This window comes from Amblyomma americanum, chromosome 2 (assembly GCF_052857255.1).
Source record: "Amblyomma americanum isolate KBUSLIRL-KWMA chromosome 2, ASM5285725v1, whole genome shotgun sequence".
NCBI lineage: Eukaryota > Metazoa > Arthropoda > Arachnida > Ixodida > Ixodidae > Amblyomma > Amblyomma americanum.
Window position 1 is genome coordinate 45,248,992 of NC_135498.1, and position 20,974 is coordinate 45,269,965.

General features: G+C 45.2%; 1 protein-coding gene across 5 annotated transcripts in view; it reads right to left on the reverse strand.

The window, feature by feature from the left end:
- LOC144121143 (uncharacterized) overlaps window positions 1-20,974 on the reverse strand; it is an 82,782-nt gene that overhangs the window by 57,064 nt on the left and 4,744 nt on the right. For 4 of the 5 annotated variants that reach the window (XM_077654131.1, XM_077654129.1, XM_077654128.1 and 1 more), the window contains 3 exons: window positions 18,425-18,504; window positions 15,735-15,805; window positions 12,029-15,217 (listed from right to left, as the gene is read on the reverse strand). The exons of the other annotated variant lie outside the window; for it this stretch is intronic. In XM_077654131.1, the coding sequence (XP_077510257.1) occupies window positions 12,344-15,118 (2,775 nt within the window). In that variant the 5' untranslated portion in view covers window positions 15,119-15,217; window positions 15,735-15,805; window positions 18,425-18,504 and the 3' untranslated portion in view covers window positions 12,029-12,343. Of the gene's footprint in view, window positions 1-12,028; window positions 15,218-15,734; window positions 15,806-18,424; window positions 18,505-20,974 lie in introns of those variants that run through there. 5 annotated transcript variants of the gene reach the window in all.

Consider the following 20,974-nt stretch of genomic DNA (forward strand, 5'->3'; position numbering starts at 1 on the left):
ACCGCACACGGAGGGATGAGAGCACGTGTGCGGCGCCGGAGGAGTTCTTTTCTTGATGAAAGGAGGATAAAATTGTCCAAATAAAGAAGCCGAGGTGGTGATGAGTTTGTATTCGCAAGGCGGGTCGCTGTATCTGCCTGGCTTTAATAGGTCAGCAGATCCCGTGGGACCCACTCAATACGTACTGGCTGCGGGATGCGTGCCACGAGCCGGTGGATGTCCTGATATATCGTTGGACAGCGGCTAACACGTCGTAGCAACCGGACAACTTGAAGGTCGTCAGTGCGGATGACAACGCGGGCCGCAGGGAGCATAGTTATGTCGGCCACGGAGCAGAGTGCTTCTTGAACTGCAATGAGTTCAGCACAAAAGGACGAAGGGGGTTCCGTAAGCTGAAACCAAGAAGTTTGATTCAGAGCTGGTCTGCGCGGGCATTAGATATAGCTGTTGTTGCTTTGCAGTCTTGTATGCTTGCGTCTACGTAGACAACAACGGATCCTTCAAGCAGGCAAGCATCTTGTTTCTGAAATTTCTGGCGAAGCAACGATGCCGAATGAGCAGATGTTGGCCGGCGATTATCTGCTGGCTTGTTGTCGCTGAGCTGTACAAATTTCCATGGGGGAAGAACTGGCGTTGGCGGCTGAAGAATGGGGTGTGATGTTGCATAAGTCCTCAGTGCATGCGTGGAGTGCGATAGACTGGCCTTAAGGCTGCGCTCTTCATGGCGCTGCTGCACCAGCTCATCAACGGTACTGAGCTCCGCATTCTCTTGTAAAGCTATGACCGGTGTGATGCGTGGAAGGCACGTAATGGTCCTCATCGCCTCTCAGTTCACGGCTTCAAGGCGATCCCATTGGGCTCTTGTAAGATGTTGAAACTGGGCTGACGGATTGGACTTGCAGCAAGTTTACGACGTCCCCAGCAGTTGGCGACTGACGTGTATGTTGTTTTATGCACGGATAGCTGAAGTCCGATGGATGATGCGTAATTACAGGTAACATCCATTGAAGGGCATTGAAGATTGAAGGGCAGCCTCCTGAGTACGAAGATTTTGGTGGGTACTCCACACCGTGATGTCGTCAGCGTACTGAAGAAATTTTGTCACGGATGTCATGTAAGCGCCAAGCAGGCGGGATGAAAGCAATATTAAATAACGTCGGCGACAATACTGATCCCTGGGGCACGCCGCAGAGAGAAACAAATGATCCGACCGCTTCGCCGCTGAGGCGTATTGCAAATTTTCTGCCTTCCAAAAATGATTGGACAAAAATACGCACACTCAGAGGGAGGTGAAGCATGTCAATGGAGTTCAGAATGGCTGCATGACTGATGTTGTCATATGCCTTTTCAACGTCCATTGCTAAAACGGTGCGCACATTGCGGCTGCGGGTAAGCGACAAAACTGCTGATGCCAAGACAGCCAACCCGTCATCTGTACCTATGTATGGACGAAAGCCGAGTTGTGCGGGGTGATAAAAACCGTGCTGCTCTAGCCACCGCGACAATCGTGTGGCTAGCATTTTCTCCGCCAGCTTGCACAGCGCTGGAGTTAAGGAGATAGGTCGCAAGTGTGCAAGGCCCGTCGGAGGCTTTCCTGGCTTCGGAATAGGAATCACGACAGCGGATTTCCAGCTCTCGGGCACTACGCCATCCAACCATACTTTGTTTATGGTGTCAAGTAGTTGAGGGAGTGCAGCGCTACTCAGGTTCTTGTACACCTCGTACTGAATATTGTCCGGGCCGGGCGCTGTTTTCCGTTTCGCACCATCTATTGCAGCAAGCAACTCAGGCATAGAGAATGGACACGCAATTCCATTTACGTCGACATCAGACGGCATTTGATATACATGCGCTGGGATGCCTGCCATATTTAAACTAGCGGATGAAGAAGGCACAGCATCGTATTCTCGGAAAAACTTTCACGCTGCTTCTTTGGCGAAATCATCTGGCGACAAGTTAGGCGCGAAGCATGCGGTTGCCGCTGCGTCAGTCGAACGGTGACCGCGTTCCATTGTACGGAATGTTCGCTAGAGAGAGGCATTCTAGGATTTTGCAGAAAATTGTTCGCACCACGCATGCCACTGCCGCCGAGAGAGGTCGCGTTCATATTTGCGTGCCTTAGATGTAAGATAGTTCAATCGCGTACGTGCCTGCGACGAAGTAGGGTCTCGCATAGCAGCCAGCTCGGCTTGACGGCATGCCGCCAACAAGTTAAGAAGGCCGAGGTCTGGTGCCGGTCGACCAACATCAGTCCAGGTGGTAGTAGTAGCACTGTTCAGCGCTGTTTGTATGCGCTCAACAAGGATTGGCGAAGAATCTGAGGAGAGATTGTCCATACAGGAGCGAAAACTGTCCCAGTTGATCACAGAACATTTGTAGCGTAAAGGTCGGAAATGTGAGGTGTGATGACCGATGATGATAGGGTGATCATCACTTCCCCAGCAGTCTGGCTCCATGTGCCATGAGGGAGTGCCCGGACCCGACCATCACGTCAAGTCTGGAGCATAGGAAGCACTGCGAGTTTGACGCACTGGCCGTGTGGCTGTCCCAGGATGGTTGAGCAGCACAAATTGGGAATTCGTGAAGGCTTCCCGCACACTCCTGCCACGAGGGCTTGAAGTGGGGTACCCCCAATCCTGGTGAGGGGCGTTAAGTCGCCCCCGACTAAAATCGGACACCCGGGATACTGCCGACGGACACTTGTTAACCAACCAAGATAAATACGGGAGGAAGCACCACCGTCTAGTCTAACGTAAAACTTATTGAACGTAACAGCCGTCTAACAGATCATTGCATTACAAGCCTTCAGTGCTTCTCAGATAGGGTTTCGTCGTGGGTGCTCGATCTGGACAGCTCACTTAGATTCAGAAAGCAGAATTAGGGTTGCAATGAAGAAGAAAGAGGTCGCTGCTTCAATCACTTTGGATATCGCCAAAGCATATGACAGCGTAGAGCATTCAATACTCTTGAAACAAGCTTGAACATTTTCGGCCGCTTTTTTTGCATTCTTGCATGGGTACAGGAATTCCTAAAATATAGACGTTTCTTCTGTTCCGACGGTTATTTTACTTCCGAAACCTTTTCTAAGACTAGAGGTGTGCCTCAGGGATCGGTCCTGTCACCATTGCTTTTTAACATACTCATGCGGGACACATCTATTGAAGGTGACATCAAAGTGTATGTGCATGCGAATGACATAACCTTTTTCGATTCTGCTAGAGACATTCATTCACTATATACCAGCTACTGCAAGCCTACCTCAAGGCCCTGGAAGTATGGCTGCGTAAGTTACATTTAATTCTCAACGTGAACAAATCTTCCGTTCTCGTTTTTCCTCCAGATATAAAGAGGGGGTCTTTATATCTGTTTACTGTTTCGAGGCGCCCAAATCACGCAAGTTGAGTCCTTAAACTACCTAGGTGCAGTATACAACCCTGATGTAGATTGGCGACCTCACATCAAAAGTATCGTCCTCAAAAGTGAGCGAGCTCTCGATCGCCTTACGCGAATCTGCAATAAGAAATTTGATATGCGCAGAGACACTCTTATTTCTCTATAAGACTTATGTAAAACCAATTTTTGAGCTCGGTTGTGCTCTGTTCTCCGGTTGTCCTAGATACAAAATTGAATGTCTGGTGCTTTTGGAGAGACGCGCTCCACGGCTTTGCTTGGGTTGATCAATATCAGCGGCAAATTGTGTCCTCTTTCTGGAAGCCAGCGTACGGGACTTAACTCGCGCTTCCAGCTCCTCACAGTGCGCACCTTCTTTCGGTGACTTTAGCCTATACCTGCAGTGGCTTCCCCAAATTTTTTGACAAATCCAGCTTTGTTCCTAGATAAACAATGGCAGCTCTACAAACTGCCTCAATTTGTGTTTACAGAGCACGTGTTGTCTAGAATTGCAGTCTCGCTAAATTAGGTCCGTGCAATATGCGATAGAAATGTCCAGGCTGCACCGGTTGTTTCCTTCGACCGTACGCTGCCGCTATATGCAAAGAACTTGTTTGACATTGTGCTAAATGGTCTCCTGGCAGAATATCTGTTCACGTATCCGAGCCACGTAGTTAATTTTACTGATGCATCTCAACATGGCGAAAAAGCGGCAGTAAGTGTTCATTCCCACGCACTATATTAGTGTTATTCTATCCGGGTCCCTGATTATACACCAATTTTTGCTGCTGAATTTCTCGCTATTGGTTTGACCCTTGAAAAAGTTCCACATAATATTTAATTCTCATGTAATCATTCTCTAGGACTGTCTCTCAGTCTTGGCAGCACTTGAAAGCTCGAGGAAAAGTCTCTTGTACCGATCCCTTATGTACTTAATTGTGCATGTTCATGTGCAAGAAGTGCGTTTTCAGTGGATTTCAAGGCACAGTGGCATTACTTCAAATTCGATGGCTGATCTCTTAGCAAAATCAGCCATCCACCATCACGCTCCCTTTTCGCTCTAAGTCGTTAAGCAAGACTTAATCTCCTTCCATGTCGTTCCATACCTTACCCTGATGACCACGAACCGTTATGAACGTTTCCAACTACACCAGAACCTGAGCCGTAAGCCCATCCTTGCTACAGCGGACTTCGAACACTTAAAATTCCCATGGAACATAAGCTCATGCGCTTGAAGGCACTGTGAGGATTCCACGACGTTGTTGCCCGCCAGGATTCCTCGTCTCAATCTTTACTTAGGCCATTCTATGTTCACGCCGTCGAATCTATGTGCGTCATGCCGGGACGTTGAAACGTTAGATAATTTCATCCTTTCCTGCCGGCGGTTTGCACGGCAGAGAATTAAGTTTTTGCAAAATCCTCTCGCCCAGTTAGGGCAGCCGTTTACATTTCCCGCCCTCCTCTCCTTCGGTGCAAGCGTCAAAGGGCATGCCATTTGGCAGGTGTGTGAGCTTCTTCCCAGGCATGTTGTCGAAACCGGGAGATTTTTGTGTTAACTTTTCGTTGCCTTTACTTTTCTGTCAAAATTAATTTACTTCTGATTATATTGCTTCAAAATTTATGTATTTCAATCCTCACCGCTTTGTTTCCTCGATTTTCATTCCAATTTGCTCAAGATCTTTCAAAATTCGTTATTTGCCTTCACAGGTTCCTCTATTTATATTTATGAGCCGCTTGAGATAAACCTGGATGAATTTTCTCCTGTTTCGATCTGCACCACACCCTGGCCAATGCCCCACTGTGGGTATGTGTCATCGCTTTTGAGCCAGCAGCAGCAACAACAACAACAAAGGCAACTGCAACGTTATTAACGAATAACTTGCTAATTTATGTGACACGTTTCTACTTGGTTTTTCACAACGGGATGTTGAAACAAACAGGATTCTGTTTAAATACAAGACGCAGAGCCTAATACGAACTTACATTCCCAGCGTCGTTGTTACTGAGCGATCCATTGACCATGGCCCAACGTAACGTTAAAGCGTCTCACCAACAAGAAAAAGCGACAGTTCCGGACTGCTCCCGACAGGGGCGTCTGCTACATGCACATGTTGGTGAGCTGTGACGAGAGGTGGGCATCCTCACGAGGGCGAGCCCTCAATGAGGGCGTCCTCACCCTCACCTCATTAGGATTTCACTCGGTGAGGTGAGGGATAGGGAGGATGGGCGCATGAAAATTCGTGAGGAAGAGGGTGAGGGAGGAGAGACACGGTGAGGTGAGTGCGAGTGAGGGCAAGAAGCACTGTCTGAGGGCGATGGTGGTGGCCTGAATCGTACTCCGTGCTAACGTTTTTGTCCCTGCAGCCCGTTATGAATTCCGGTTTTAAAGCGCTAGTTCTTAGGGTGAAGGTTCCCGGGGGAAGACGTAGTTTCTGTAGCTTGGAGGTACACGAGGCGGACACGAAAGGCGGGGAGCCGCACGCCTTCTCCGTTCTCAGCAAAGTACAACACTGCTGACAGTGTTATGTCGTAAAAAGCGCTCTTGTAACTCAAAAAGCCTATTTTTAAAAATTGTGTAAAGTCGTAGGTGAAACACCCTGTATAGTACGCTAACAATGGCCGGTCCAACGGGAACCGTAGTACCACACTCAACATTTTCATCATCAGCCCAGAGTCTGTCAGATGATCAGAGTGTAGAGTAAAACATGCAGAAATTATACCCAGTAAGGGCACCGTTTAATTCCCAAGTCCTAAGCTTGATTCCCGGAACGAAGTCCGATATAAGCTCAGTGAGGTTTCAAAGAACAGGCTGCAGCGCAAAAAAAAAAAATGGTTCTACGAAAATCCGCTCTCTAATCTAAGCCTGTTGGCGGCGTTGGTGTTGAATTTTTTTATTCGCACTGTCAGTAGTTCAGTACAGTCGTACCTTCTCTCTATTTTCGCTGGCATTACGGTATAGGAAAGCGGTGCCGCAGTGTGGTGGGCAAGGGCGACCACTGTAGTCTTACTATGGAAATGAAACGGCAGGTTAACCATCTTGGTCTGAATCATTTCTCGCTCCGCCTTGCATTGTACGATGTGCTAAAAATAAAAAAAATTATTCTGCTCTCCAAATAACAAGAACATCCCTTGGTTTATTTCTGTCCCCGCGGGTGAGACGTGTGACCACGTAATCGCGCACCTGATTTTGTGAACCAAATTTTTTGCAGGCATGGTATATAGGAAATTGACGTTCAGCGTTTGGGTAATGCGTACACGTGCAAGCAAAAAAAAAAATAATGGGCAGTTTAGCATGGGGTGAGCCACGAATTATCGCGCGCAAGCGCCTTGAGCCCTGGTCTTGCATGGTCTTTAGTTTCTAAGCTTTTGCTTGACCTGAACTAGCTTACTTTGGTTTATATATTATGTGATGTAAGTTCGCGCAATATTGCACCATTTTAGGCGACAGAAAGTTAGGTGGGCAGACGAAGTAAGGAAGTTTGCAGGCATAGGGTGGGCGCAGCTGGCAAAGGACAGGGTTAATTGGAGAGACATATGGGAGAGGCCTTTGCCTTGAAGTGGGTATAGTCAGGTTGATGATGATTATGATTGATAACAATGAAATGTTATAAGTGCGCAACACATGTATGTATGCAGTGCATGCCAGAAGTAAAGGTTGAGGGATATTTTGGGACTCAACTTGTAACTTTTACGGTTTTGTCTCATGTGTACTAGCTCAAACACAGACACACGTGCACGCACACAATACAAACATCTAGCCTCTCGTCCAACAGTGCCTTGAGGGCTTGTCTTATACGTTTATTGCTCAGCTAGGCCAGAAGTTGCCGACTACAAAAAATAACTCAAGTTTTGAAACAACCGTTATTCAGGGTGAGCCTACGATGTGAGGACGAGGGAGGGCCAGCAAATTTTTTGAAGTGAGGGCGAAGGTGAGGAAGGGCCGGGTAACTTCTCCAAAGGAGGGCGAGGGTGAGGGAGGGCCATGGACTCAAAAGTGAGGGTGGAAAAGTAAATATGAGGGTATTTACCCACCTCTGGCCATTAGGAATGCCCACCCCTCGTGCAAAAGCTCCTTCACAGGAGCATTTGAGGTATTGAAAATAAACTGTGCAGAATATGATCGGCAGCAGCAGTGGCGGAACCGACACACGCCGCGTGACGAGGGCGCGAACTGTTCGGGCCCGGATCTGTCCTTTCCTGTTCTACCCCGCCTATCTCCTACAAATAAAGCCCGTTTCAGGGGTGTCTATGGAGCTCCTACTGTGTTGTGGCCGGGTGCCTACCGACGAAATAGGCAGGAGGGCGCTCCCGGTCTGATGCTCAGCCATCGTGGGGTCTCAACCCTCGGAAAGATGACCCAGCTCGTTCTGGGAAATTGCCCCATTGGCAACGGCGGCCGCCTTTAACCGAAGTGGAGGCCTTGTGGTAGAGCATCCGCCTCGCATTCGGGAGGTGCTGGGTTCGATCCCCAGTGCCGCCAGGTACCCATCGGTTGTAATGGAAACAAAATTTACCCCAGCCTGGTGCTCGGCTTTTGTGAGATGAAATGCATGGCAAAGGGTCTGAGACCAAACCGTTGCATGACGGGCCAGTGATTCCTTCCATTGTCGAACAACCTTAAATGCGCCTCGTGCGGTAAAAGCCCGCTTGTGCCCCCCCCCCTTTTTTTGTCAAAAAGTAAGACAGCCGGAAAAACCGGACTTGCCCAAAACAGCAGTGATACTCCAAAGTTTCCTCTTCGAAACGTCGAAGGAGCGCGCTTACAGTAGTGACAGTTGAACCTATATGTCCATTGAGACACGCAGGTTCCAAGGTAGCACAAACTGAGATATAAGACGTCTTCAAGGCAACTATCCGAAACGAAAGAAAAACAGCTAGAAAACGTGCATGGAAAATCCGTTTTCAGCTGGTTAACCTCTTAAATCAGTCATATAGCTCGTCTAATGTCCGGGTTAAAAGACGTTTCAGAATTCTTCTTCTAGGGATAGTCAAGAAACTTCTAAGTGTTTTATCGAATACCTTTTCTAAACGCTATAAAAACGTCTAGAAATGAGCAACAGAAAGACCTTTTCTATACGAATACAGGTAGATGTTCGCAATATGATTTGTAGCCCTCATTTTGTTCCCGCAAATTTTGTTCAGCAAAAGAGAAGCTAGAGAACTATTTGGGCTTACATCAAGCTTGCACTGTGCACAGCACAACAAGCCTGCTGCACGCAGCAAGCGTGATGCTGGCGTCAATGGCGGTTATTACACTTAATTGAAGAGAAAAATATCCGAACAACGCTCTTCATTGCGATGAATAAAATGTCTTATAAAAAAACAAACGGCACAAGCAGCGTCTGAGCAGGTTGAACTAAATGGGGTAGCAGAGAAAAAATAGCGTACCTAGAATAAATCGTATCACCAGTATCTGATGCAGACGAATGGCGCATCAGAAAAAAAACACCATTATGACACAAGCAGGTAAGATCCCATTCAAAATTATCTGAGACGTGCTACTTCACTTAGTCGCGGTGGCACGCATATGTATGACCGAGCTGGTTATGTCCCGAAACATTCGTTAGATGGCTGGAATGGCCCTGACCACGTCGCCCATGGCGAAGCGATCTATATCAATTTAAAATAAATAATGAAGCCCAAGCATATCGCGAACTTTCCCGCCTCCTTGCGCAGAATGTGTGGCACATAAACTGCTTTCTAATCCCGTTATAGCTTCTGTAAGCCACAAAGTTATTGACCAATACGCTGCAACTCAAAAACAGACCAGTTAAGCGAAACGCGCACCAGGAAATGAGTCGATATTGTTTTGTCTCTTGTGTTGAATGCGCCCTCTGCTTGGCGTGCACATGGCTGTTTGAAAATTGGTTTTTGAGGAAAGGAAATGGCGCAGTAAATGTCTCACATATATCGCTGGAAACCGGAACCATGCCTCAAGGGAACGAAGGAAGGTGAAAGTGAGAGAAAGAGCTGCCGTAGTGGAGGGCTCTGGAATAATTTCGACCATCTGGGGATCTTTAACGTGCACTGACATCGTACAGCACACGGGCGCCTTTTGCGTTTCGCCTCCATCGAAACGCGGCCGCCGCGGTCGGGTTCGAACCCGGGTACTCCGGCTCAATAGACGAGCGCCTTAACCAGTGAGCCACCGCGGCTTCGACTGTGAGAAAAAAAAAGTAATGGTGCTTTTAGTACAGCTCTAGTCCAGTGTAAATAATATGTGCGCGCGTTCTTCGCCTTCGGATACTGATTCACCGTGCTAATGCAATCTCCTCGCCTTCGAGCACGGTGAATCAGTTATCTTGGCAAGAGCGAAAGCAGATTCTGTATACTGACTTCATAAAAGAGGCGGAACAAGCGATACCCATGCATGGGAACAAGATAGGGGTGCTGTGACAATTTTGTAGCATAAAGACTTACGGTTCTGCTGTTGTTTAAAACGAGCACTGCTCGGAATTAGAGACTGGAGAACGGGATTGTGTGGGCATTGGGTACGTATAAAAACACAGAGGCCGAGGGGGATGCGGAGCGATTAGCATTGAATGTGGTTCCCGAGTTCTAATCTAGGACACATGGGAGAAATGGGTCGAATGAGACATTTAGCGCCGCCCACCCCGGCTGGTACATGACAATGGCAACGGGCGGCAAGACGTGCAGTGGCAGGCAAGTCCATACGACACCCACAAGATAGGTGTCCATAGCGCAGCGGGCCATGGAAAGAAAAATGTTAAGTGCAACGTTAAGAGACCGGCAGCGGGCAGAGTGGGTGAGGGAACAAATGCGGGTTAATGACATCCTAGTCGAAACCAAGACGAAGAAATGGGGAAGATAACCGCTGGTCCCTAAGGGTAATGGAGTGGATTCCAAGAGAAGGAAAGTGTAGCAGAGGTCGACAGAAGGTTAGGTGGGCAGACAAGGTGAGGAAGTTTGCAGGCATAGGGTGGGCGCAGCTGGCAAAGGAAAGCTTAATTCGAGAGACATGGGAGAGGTTTTTGCCCTGCAGTGGGTGTAGTCAGACAGATGATGATGATCTCTCAAATAAATGTTTTGAAGGCTCTGCGTGCTTGCTACCTGGGTTACAGCGTATGAGCTTGAACTCTTCACGTCGCAGTGAGAACCCGATGTACGAACACGATTACACGAACCACCTTTGCAGGCTGCGGTGTTCAAAACTGGTTTGACCCCATAAGGGCGCAGCAGGGTTTGCAGAGCCTCCTCCAGCTCTTACAATGCATGCAGGAGCAATACCACCTGAAACATGAGATTCTTGAAGAACAGCAGCCTGCTTAGCGCTTGCACATCGTTTCTGTCTCGCTCAGCACCTAGATAAGCCCATAAATTTTATCGCATTCTAGCAAGATTCAGCATATAGTGTGGTGACAATTTTTTCTCCTCTACACATGAACAGTGATTTGCGCCTCCAGTTCTTACAGTTTGTTGGAATTTCACATATAATTATTCATGCTGCTTTAAATGGCCTACAAAAGTCGCAGTCGTATCCTATGCTGCTCGAAGTGTGCTTGCAGAAAAACGCCAGCCAGACTCAATTTAAAAAACGGCGGACATTTTCGAAAGTACCAAATTTCCAGAAGTGGTACATGCTGTCAGGAACATTATTAAGCAACCCAGAGAACTGAAATTGAGTGTTACTACCTGAAGAATATGTTTATATTTATTATAGTATTGTGCATTGAAAACACAGCATTCCTTGACACTGCACATGCTCATAGACTGGTGACAATGTTTCTAACAAGTGAGACATGCTGTTAAGCACATTAATAAGCAACAGGAACGACAGTAATTTTGAGTATCTCCTTGAGATGTTTATTTTGTTTTCTTCCATGCACAACTACCCTTTATATATCACTGATCCATGACAATGTTCAGCAAGTTTCTTCAAATCCTTTCTCCTGCTTCCATCAACACCATGTTACCATTCAAAACATGGAGTTGAGATTTGTTCTAGTTCCGAAAACCTCATGAGCACATGGCACAATGACACTACGATCACCAAACCCAGGTAGATGGTCTCATTCAACTTGAACTGAAAGATCAGCAAGAAGCACAAGAGTGCCTACCTGCAAGCCCTTCTAAAACCCCTGGCAGTCTCCCACATTAACGCCTCAATGAAGTTAGGGCACCTATGTTTTCACAGTCTGATATGCTTCTATATACAAGATCATGAACCTGCACTTTGATGACAAACATGGAATACTTGGTAACACTGACCACCTAGTTTTACTGAATTACACAGCATAAACTTAATATGCTGAAAGCAAATTATCAGCAAAAATAAAAAGAAAAAGCCTTAATTGTGCCAGATTTCTGTTTCCACCAGAAGAGGTGCCATCCGGACCTTTGTACATGATACAACTGCCAATTATGTCGAAGAAAGACTAGGGGTACTTCTGGGAAAGTACAATGGGGTGGGGGGAAATCAAAGATCTTATGGCCACGATTCAGGGGCCAATCACTGCTTTTCTTGGTCCCATCAAGCCACCCCTCCATTTCCCTAAGCACGTAAACACTATTTGTAGCTATTTAAACACTTGTGTCGGGAATAATGGCTAACTGTAGACATCCAGAAACATAATGGTGGTCCAGTAGCGCGAACACACATAGACCAAGAGACAAGACACACTCTTCAAGTCTCTTTATTGGTCTGTCGTGTTTGCGCTGTTCAACCAACATTATGAATCAACACCAACTAGTGAAATCTGCAGTTGTTATCCAGAATGAGCTAGCCCAGCAGTTCTGCAATGCTGTACAGAAATCAAGAGCTCGAGAACTACAGCAAAAATTTATTTGCACTAACACGAGCACGAAAAAAACTGCACAGAAACATCGAAAGTAACTTCAGCATACTGAAATACACAAGAAAAATATTAGAGTGCACACCGGACTTGGGCTATAAAAACTGAAAAAAAAAGATAAAAGTCACAAAATATGCAGTTCACTCCTTAGGTTCCTTCTTAATCATTGGAACCCGAACTAGTTTAACAATAGGATTCAAATTCACCGCACGTGAAAACTGACTGTATGGCACCTTCACACTTCTGTTGTGTAGACAGACAAAGAGTCGACGATTATCAACCACTCTTTTCTGAACTTCAGACTGTACTGGCTTCAATTGAAGCTGTGCAGTATCTCTTGACTGCTTGATGTCATGTTGAAACGTTAATCCTTGAAGGCCAGAGCTGTCTCCAATAGATAGCACAGCGCTGGCAAGGTCAAAACCATTAGTAATGTCCAAGCTGTGGAGCTTAACAATGTGCTTAGCAAGTTCTTCAAAGGTAGAAAATGTGAGGAAGCATTCAGAACACACATGGAGCCCTTCATTAACTCTACAGCACAAAGAGCCAGAAACTTTCCTCACAGGTGGACTGCTCATGGGCAACTGCGAGTTCAGCCTGCGTAGCTTTTGCAAAACTCCACTGTCAACTACAATATTACCATTCACCTTTTTGATAGAAGAAGCATCAATGTAAACCGATGTAAGTATCTTCCACTTAACATTTCTAGCAATGGTGAATTGAGACATTGAGGATGATGCATTTTGCAAATGAGGGGGAGATGTATCAACAAGACTTAGATCCAAGTTCTTGAACAGATGAGGTACCACTGTAAGCTGGTTCTCAGAACTGTTGCTGCTGCCATTGCAGACAACCCCTACCGGTGCAGGGTCATACAACAGCTGGCTTGGAATTGACCGACCACTCGAAACTGTAGCGTCTGAACGGACAGTGTCAACAGTACGCTCGTACTGCAGAGATGTCCCTTCAGCTCCATGTACTAGCCTCAGAGATGCACTATGTGACACAGCATTGGTCTGCAAGAGCTCTGTTTGAGAAGAAACATTTTCAAGACAGGCAGAACTGATGTAAGTAACTGCCCTCTTGAGATTCTTTAACATGGTCTTGCCTTTTGCTTGCATCTTTCCAGGATGCACCATCCTCAGATACTCCTGAGCTTCCTCTATCCATAATGGTGCAACATTAAGACCAATGTCAGTCTCCTTTCCATCTTTAAGACAAAGAACAGAGAATGGCTGCCCTAAATGTAGGCACCCAGCATGCATGAGTAGACATCTTGACCTCTTGTATGGCTTGAAGCAGTGGCCACAGATGAATGGTACCGAGTGTGCAGAAGCTATATGGTGGAGGTAGCAAGTCAGTGTGCTGTAGTTTGTGGAACACGAGCCACAGATGTACAGCCGGTTAGTGGGATCATCCTTAGCATTTTCCAAGCTCACTTCACAACATAACTTGACATCCCTACTTTCTCCATTGGGTATTTCCATTTCAGATGTGAAATCAACATTCCTTGTACTTGTGTGGTTTTTGGAAGATGAATTACTAGTAGTACAAAGCCCTTGTTCACTTGCTGCAAGAGCACCATTCCTGTTCTCTTCTCGATAGATCTGATGTGCCTGAATTATATGAGTATCAAGGCCACATTGATCAGGACTTCCAAATGAACAGTCCTGATAAGGACAAAACAAAAAACCACTATGCTTTTCAACAAGATGCATAGAAAGATCAGGAGATGAGACAGTGAGATCACACTTCGGACAGGGGAATGACGACTGCAAGGGATGGCACTCGGCGAGATGATTCAAATAGTCAAAAATGTCTCGGAATTCCACGGAACAGTTTTCTGCACTACAGCGAAGATGCCAACTGTCATTAAGACTTGAACTTGTCTCTGTTTCATGTAATGGCTGGGCCTTGCCAGGTTCCAATTCCATGTTCTGCTGAACATGGTAAGATGGGTGCAGACTTTTTGTCCCCCAAAGTTGTGTTGCCAAGCATTGTGTGCATTCATTTGATGAAGAGTACAGACTTTCTTCTGTGCTTAGTGGAGGCGTTCTACCAGCACTTTGGTGGGTTACACAGACAGCTGAATTAGCAGCATCATTTTCTACTAACTTTTCCTCCACTTCTGAGTCCATGTTGGACACCCCTTTGCAGGAATGATCCAAGCTCAGTTTGGCCTCAAGAGAAGAGTGCCCCAAATTCACCGGGTCAGCCCTAGGGATAGCTGCATTACTTGAAGTCACATGTACCTGTGTCAGTGCCTCCAGTGACAATTGTGCACAAGGCTGAGCTGGGTCAACCCCGGACATAGCTTCATTACTTGAAGTCACATTTTTCTGCGTCAGTGCTTCCACTGACAATTGTGCGCAAGGCTGAGCTGGCATCACAGGGTCCTCTGTTAGATATTCTTGCATCAATAGTCGCAGCTCCCGAGACACTGCAGGGGTATCTCCATTTCTAAGCAATATTCTAAAAGGCCTTCTTGAGTGCTGCTCCATAACATGGCGAATGACAATCCAGTCATCATTGCTACCAAAGTCACAGTATAAGCACTGCACAGCGAAAAATCCATGGTCAGTTTGATAGTGGTGAAACAGAAGTCCACTAGTGTCAGTGGACCCAAAGCACAGGTGACATTTGTATGTACTGAAGTCCTTATGAGACTCCAAGTGCCCACGAAAAATGTCATTGGTCAGACAGCTGAAGTGACAAGTAGTTGTCAAAGTACAAAAGTAGCGTTTTCTATGGACCAAGTTCTTGAACTCTTCAGGAGGCAAAACAGGCTTAGCATCGGAGTTGTTCTTATACCATGGAACCGGCTTAGCATCATGTGTAAAGTATGCATGAACACCTAGGTGAGCCTTCGAAGTAGACGAGTACGTACACAAGCCACAGTAAAACATTTCCAACATTTTCGAAAGGTGCCTCCGTGTTCAGTCCACTAACTTCGGTTGGCGATCTGCACACCACAGATCCTGAAGGGTGTACTTCACAGCCGGCTGTTGGCTAACCTGGAAACAGGCCAGATGCCAGAAACAAAAATTTTCAGTTTTGCCAGAACAAACAAAAACTTGTAGTTTACTGATCACCCCAGAAGATGAAAGAAAAAAATTCTACTAGCAGACTTATAATGTGGAATACGCTCCAGTGCCAACAGCAAGCACTGTGTGCTATTAACATTTTATTTTGCTCTCCCACAACTGCAAAGCAGATAGTCCATAGTCCAACCAATACTGGCAGCCAGTTTACCAAATTTTTATTTAAGGTGTGTTCATATGTATGTGGTGCTGCCTATCAAATTTTGTTAGCTGCTTACAAATAATTGCGACTACCACTATGTGCAGTGATGTCTGCATGGAGACAAAATTTTCAACAGTGCTGTTTTGACCTAGCAGTTCTGACTGGTTCTTCGGCCCAAGTCATATAGCCGTTTGTTACAAAGCATACAGATATAAATTCATGCCATTACAATTGCTGTACATAGATCACTTTTCTGCAAAATCATATACGAATGTTAATATGCCTTACCCATTAGCTGGAACGTCAAGTTTTAAAATGCTCTCATTTCAAGCTTCAACTGTCTTTGCTGCCACAGAACACTGCAAAAAAAGTTCATTAAGAGACATTTCAGTGCAACAGCTTGTTTTACCCAGCACCATGCACACTGTTTAGGCCTCACATAGCAGAGAAGGCATGCCAATGTCATTGTTCCACAATGGGCAGTTTCTCAATGTGTGAACAGCCAGGATGATGTACACAAACCAATATTTCAGCAATGCCAACATTTAAAAACGATCGCTGTTAGTTAAAAATTGTCTTTTGCCATATAAGATTGTAAATAAGCACAAGTGTTGTGAATTGGGCCTGTTGGTTACCAATCATATTTGAAACAAAGAAATGCAAGGACGGGACACAGGAAGGAAACACCACGAGTGCTGGCTATCAACTGGTTTTATTCCAAGAAGCTCAGGAACATATATAGGTTTGAAAAGCTAAGAATAACAAAATAATCCGAAAATGTGCACATGACATTACAGAGGAAACGGCATGTGACCAACTCAGCTGCTAAGAGGACCTCAAAGGGAAGCCATAAAGAGCAGCAAAACAAGTGTGAACAAGCAACGACAGAAAACTCCTAATAGTGAATAACAGAGCTAAAATCTACTGACAGGGTGGGAATCAGAAACCTGATGATCTGTAAGGAAAGCACGAAAAGTAGCAAGACAAGCGTAAACAAGTTAACAACAAGAAATTCACAACAGTGTATAAGACACCTAAAATCTAGCTGCACGGCATGCCAGAAATCTGATCTAAAAATTGAAATTTCCTTAGGAAACAAGGTGGCAGACTGTGTGCTCCCACAATGTTGTTCTCAATCATGAATGCTTCCCATATCTCACATGTGCACTGATCACTAAACTTCTTGATGATGCACATTTGGGTTAACAGGGGATAGCAACCCTCACTTTAGCAACAATTACAAGGTTATCACCTGTTGTCTTGCCTAATGAATTGGCGTGCTCTCGCAACCTGTCATTAATGCACCTACCAATTTGTCCAATATATAGCCTGCCACATGAAAGCAGGATTTCATTGACATTAGCTTTGCATGGAATAAATCGGCGCTGGCACTTGTTATGCACTGTGCTTTGAGCCAAATCAGTGCTGACCTGCTTACATAGGGTGGCTAGCAGCAAAAAATACTTGTACACTGACCTTTGTAGTCTGTGAGAGAGGCCTTGCACATAATGAATGATAGTGGTGCATGCTGGGTTAAACTATAGGCACTGTTTGATGCAGCCCCCATGACGGTTTAGCAACCCTCGAATTGGCTGCCAGTGTGAGGGTTGTTATGCCCTGTTAACTCAAACGCGCATCAAGAAGTATCGTGATAAAGCTACGCACGAGGCGTGGGAAGCATTCATGATTAAGAACATTGTTCGAGCACAGTCTGTCAGTTTTGCAAAAAAATCGCATTTCTAGATCACATTTCTGATTCTAGATTTTAGCTGTAATATACTTATAAATTTTTTGTTGTTACTCGTTTTGTTTTGAGTGGTTTCTCCCCACATCAGGTTTCTGACGCTTGCCCTGTCACTAGATTTTAGCTGCATTACAGACCTGTTATTAATTTTTGTAGTTGCTTGTGTATGCTTGTTTTGTTGCTTTTTGTGGCTTCCCCTCAGAGATCCTCTTAGCAGACAGGCTGGTCATGTGCGTTTCCATGATGCTGCACTGTGCACCTTTTGGAATTTTGCTGTTCTTAGCTTGCCATATATATATATATATATATATGTTTTTGTGCTTCTTGGAATAAATCCAGTTGATACAATGCTAATGGTGTCTCTTTATGGTGTCCTGACCTTGCACTGTTTCAAATACGATAGGAAATAAGGTTGATGAAAACCTGACTTCAGTGTAAACGCTCTCCTCAGCCTCATACAGCATTTCGCTACCTACCAGAAACCTGTGAAAGCATGTCATACATACAATAGTGCTTTGCAAAACTGTATGCACAGCCAAGATGCATCCCTACAAAGCAGCATGTCGACCAAATGTTTTAAACAACTGCTGCCACTTGATTCAATTGCCATCATAAACCACTTCAAAGGAAGTTTAAGAAGAGATTTAAGTGCAACACCTTGTTTTCCTCCACACCATGTAGATTTCAGTCAAACTTCAAACAGCTACAAAGGTCTGCCATTAAGACTGCTCTGGACAGAGCAGTTCAATAGAATCATTTTTATTTATTCATACACCAACATTTGCTCAAATGGACATCGTAGTAGACTGGTATTTTGCAGGATTTGACACTTGCACCGAGAAAACAATGGTCATAAAAAATAAAGCAACAAAACAGCAATGGCCCAACAATAAAACACTAATAAAAGTGCATGGAATATTGGTATAAAGAACACTTGACTTACACCATGAAGGAGAATATACATCATACACATATTAGCACTTCAGTATGAGTGCACACAAAATAAATGCAATAGAAACCACAAGCAAAGGTAAAAAAGAAGAATGCACAAACAACAGCAGGTTATCTATTCCAAGTACATTTTTAGCACCAAGTCTTGTCAGGTGTGGCCAATGCTAAGCTGCTGGGGAGGTGATTCCATGATGAGCATAGAATGAATTTGCAAAGACGCAAGTGTGTGCCACCATTTCTTTTATTTCATATAGGTGATGCCTGAACAGCTAAGATGCCTTACCTTATTATGAAGCAGGATGTAATCCGGAACAATGGTAATAAGAGCTGTCGCAACTCCTTTTCCTTCCTTGTCGTACAACACTGGAAAAAAAAATTTTAGCCAGTTTTCAATGAAATGTTTTATCCTTACTAAGGTACACTTCTGTTAAGCCGCACACAGCAGAACAAGCCCACCATTACAACTGCTGCTGCACAGTAGATCCAGAGGCGAGATGAAGGAGAGTACAGAAGTCAAATTCTTTTGTGCATGAGCAGCTTTAATCAACTCAAAACCGGCTTGGTATGTGGCTATAACAGCAGCCGTTTCTAGTAACCAACATGCCAAGCATGGGAAACATTTCTGATGCGGAAACTGCAATTTCAAAGCTCAAAATTAAATATCAGATTCATTACTTGATGCTCGTATGAAAACCCTTCGACCCTTTAAAGTAAGCAGTGTACTAGAATCTGAAACTAATGAGGTGTGTTAACCCATTTGTACTGCGTGTGGAGCTGGTGATGCATTGTCAGGAAATACTTTTCTTCCACAACACACTCTATATGGTACGGAATGGTTCGGGTAGGAAGTGATGCCGTCCCAGTCCTGTTATCTTTAATCTGGTTCCAAAGAGATGAATAGCTCAGGTAGTCCATAGCAACCTCACGATACCTGATATCTTCATCTAGGTTCAAAGTGCAGATGTCATGTTGGAGTCTCTCATCATGCACAAAAGTTGACATTAAAGCAGCGAACACAAAGGTAACAAAGACACAAAAAAATCAACAGCACAGTCATTTCCACGGCTTGTTCCTAGCTGTTTTGTCTATACTGCATTTTTGCAATATACCAGCCATTGCTGCTCAATTTTCCCCTAGCAGGCATATTGCAATTACTGATGCAGCACTAAGGGGCTGTGTGCCTTTGAGACAAACTTTTCTTAGTTTTGCAAAAAAATCGTTTGAATTTTTTAAAACAGGGAAGTAAAGCTAAGAGCATCTTTTTCCTCAAAGGTGTCAAGAATATGGAAAATGCTGAGAAAGATCAGACTTTTCATGCAGCCTGGTGCTGAAGGTTGCAGTTAGCTTTCTATAAAAACTCATGTTCTTGAGAAGTATTTTCCTTATGGAATTCATCAGAAAGCACAAGCTAAGCAGTCTCAACAAATCCATCGCATTAAATCCAAAGCTTGTTTATAGACTAGTTTTTATACCTGATGAAGTTGAGAGCAGGAAAAATGAATTACATGCATGCATGTTCATTCTTTTTCAATATTGGAGGTATTCACTGAGCCTGCACTGCCAGACAGCGTGAGGTAGGTAAACTCTTTTATTGCGCCCAAAAACAGGGGACCAGTCAAAGGACCGGTTGCGCTGACTTAGAGGGTCGTCGTGACAAGCACGCCATATTGGTGGTCGTTTCGCGTCACCTCGCGCAGTGTGGCGGTATGCCGTAAGGTACTCGGCCCTAAGTGTTAGTGATCTGTAACATTTTTGCACGTTGTTAAATGCAACAATGTCCATTTTTCTTTGTGAAATGCATATTGTGCATGAAGCTTGCAGCAAATCTATTCTGTGCCGGGATATAACCAAGTTGCCTGCTGCAACTCTGCCGTAAAACTGGCTGGCTGCACTGCACGCAAGAATGTGCAAAACTTGCAAATTTAATACCAGTTGACAACTGTCAGCTACCTATGCACGACATATCATGGATGAACAGCACATGATTAATTACCCAAATTCCAAAACTGGCGCCGCAGAAACTCATATTTAGTGTAGCTGAAGTCTGCGAACTGCTGAAACATCACAGAGGGCATTTCAGCAGAGAAAGCAAAGCGTCATAGCTTCCTTATTTATGCGACCGAGCGGTCTAGCAAATACTGTCAGGAGCTTGAAACATGAACGGCAGACCTAGCATGAATGTTTTGCAGTTTTGATTGTAGCGGCGTAGCGCTGCTTCGAATGCGCCAGACCTAGAATCTAGGCCGGTTCGCAGCAACGCGATGTGCAGCGATTCCGCTAGATGCTGTAGAAACGTGTCACTTTCAGCAGATAAAGATGACAAGTTAAGCTAGCGAAACGAACAGACACATTTAATTACTCATCTCTCCAAAAACGCCACTTCGGCCGTCGGCACCCTCACCACAGCTCTTGGGCTTGCCTGCTTGTCAAGCAATTCACCCTCTCTAGATTTGAATGCTTTAATTCCTTGGCCTGTCTGTAAACTTAAGCCATGCACAAGGCGGGCCTCGATATCAGTGAATTCAACGCGCGGCACCAGTAATATACGTCGCACACCATGCCGGCGCCTTCACACTCATATATGGGTCGATGATTTTACAAAGTGGAACCTTTTCAGTGTACCCGCTCTTTTTTGTGTATAACAGTTCACGACGTATCCAATCAGGCACATGGTATTACGGGCCGGACAGAAATGATCTGCGGCGAGACTCGAAGTACACTCACATTTCACACATCACCAGAGAGTTAAATGCTGCAACTGGCTGCAGGGACCGTGTGCGCAAGCACCAACATGGCGAACACCGCGCCGGCCACTAGCACCCCTTACAGATGA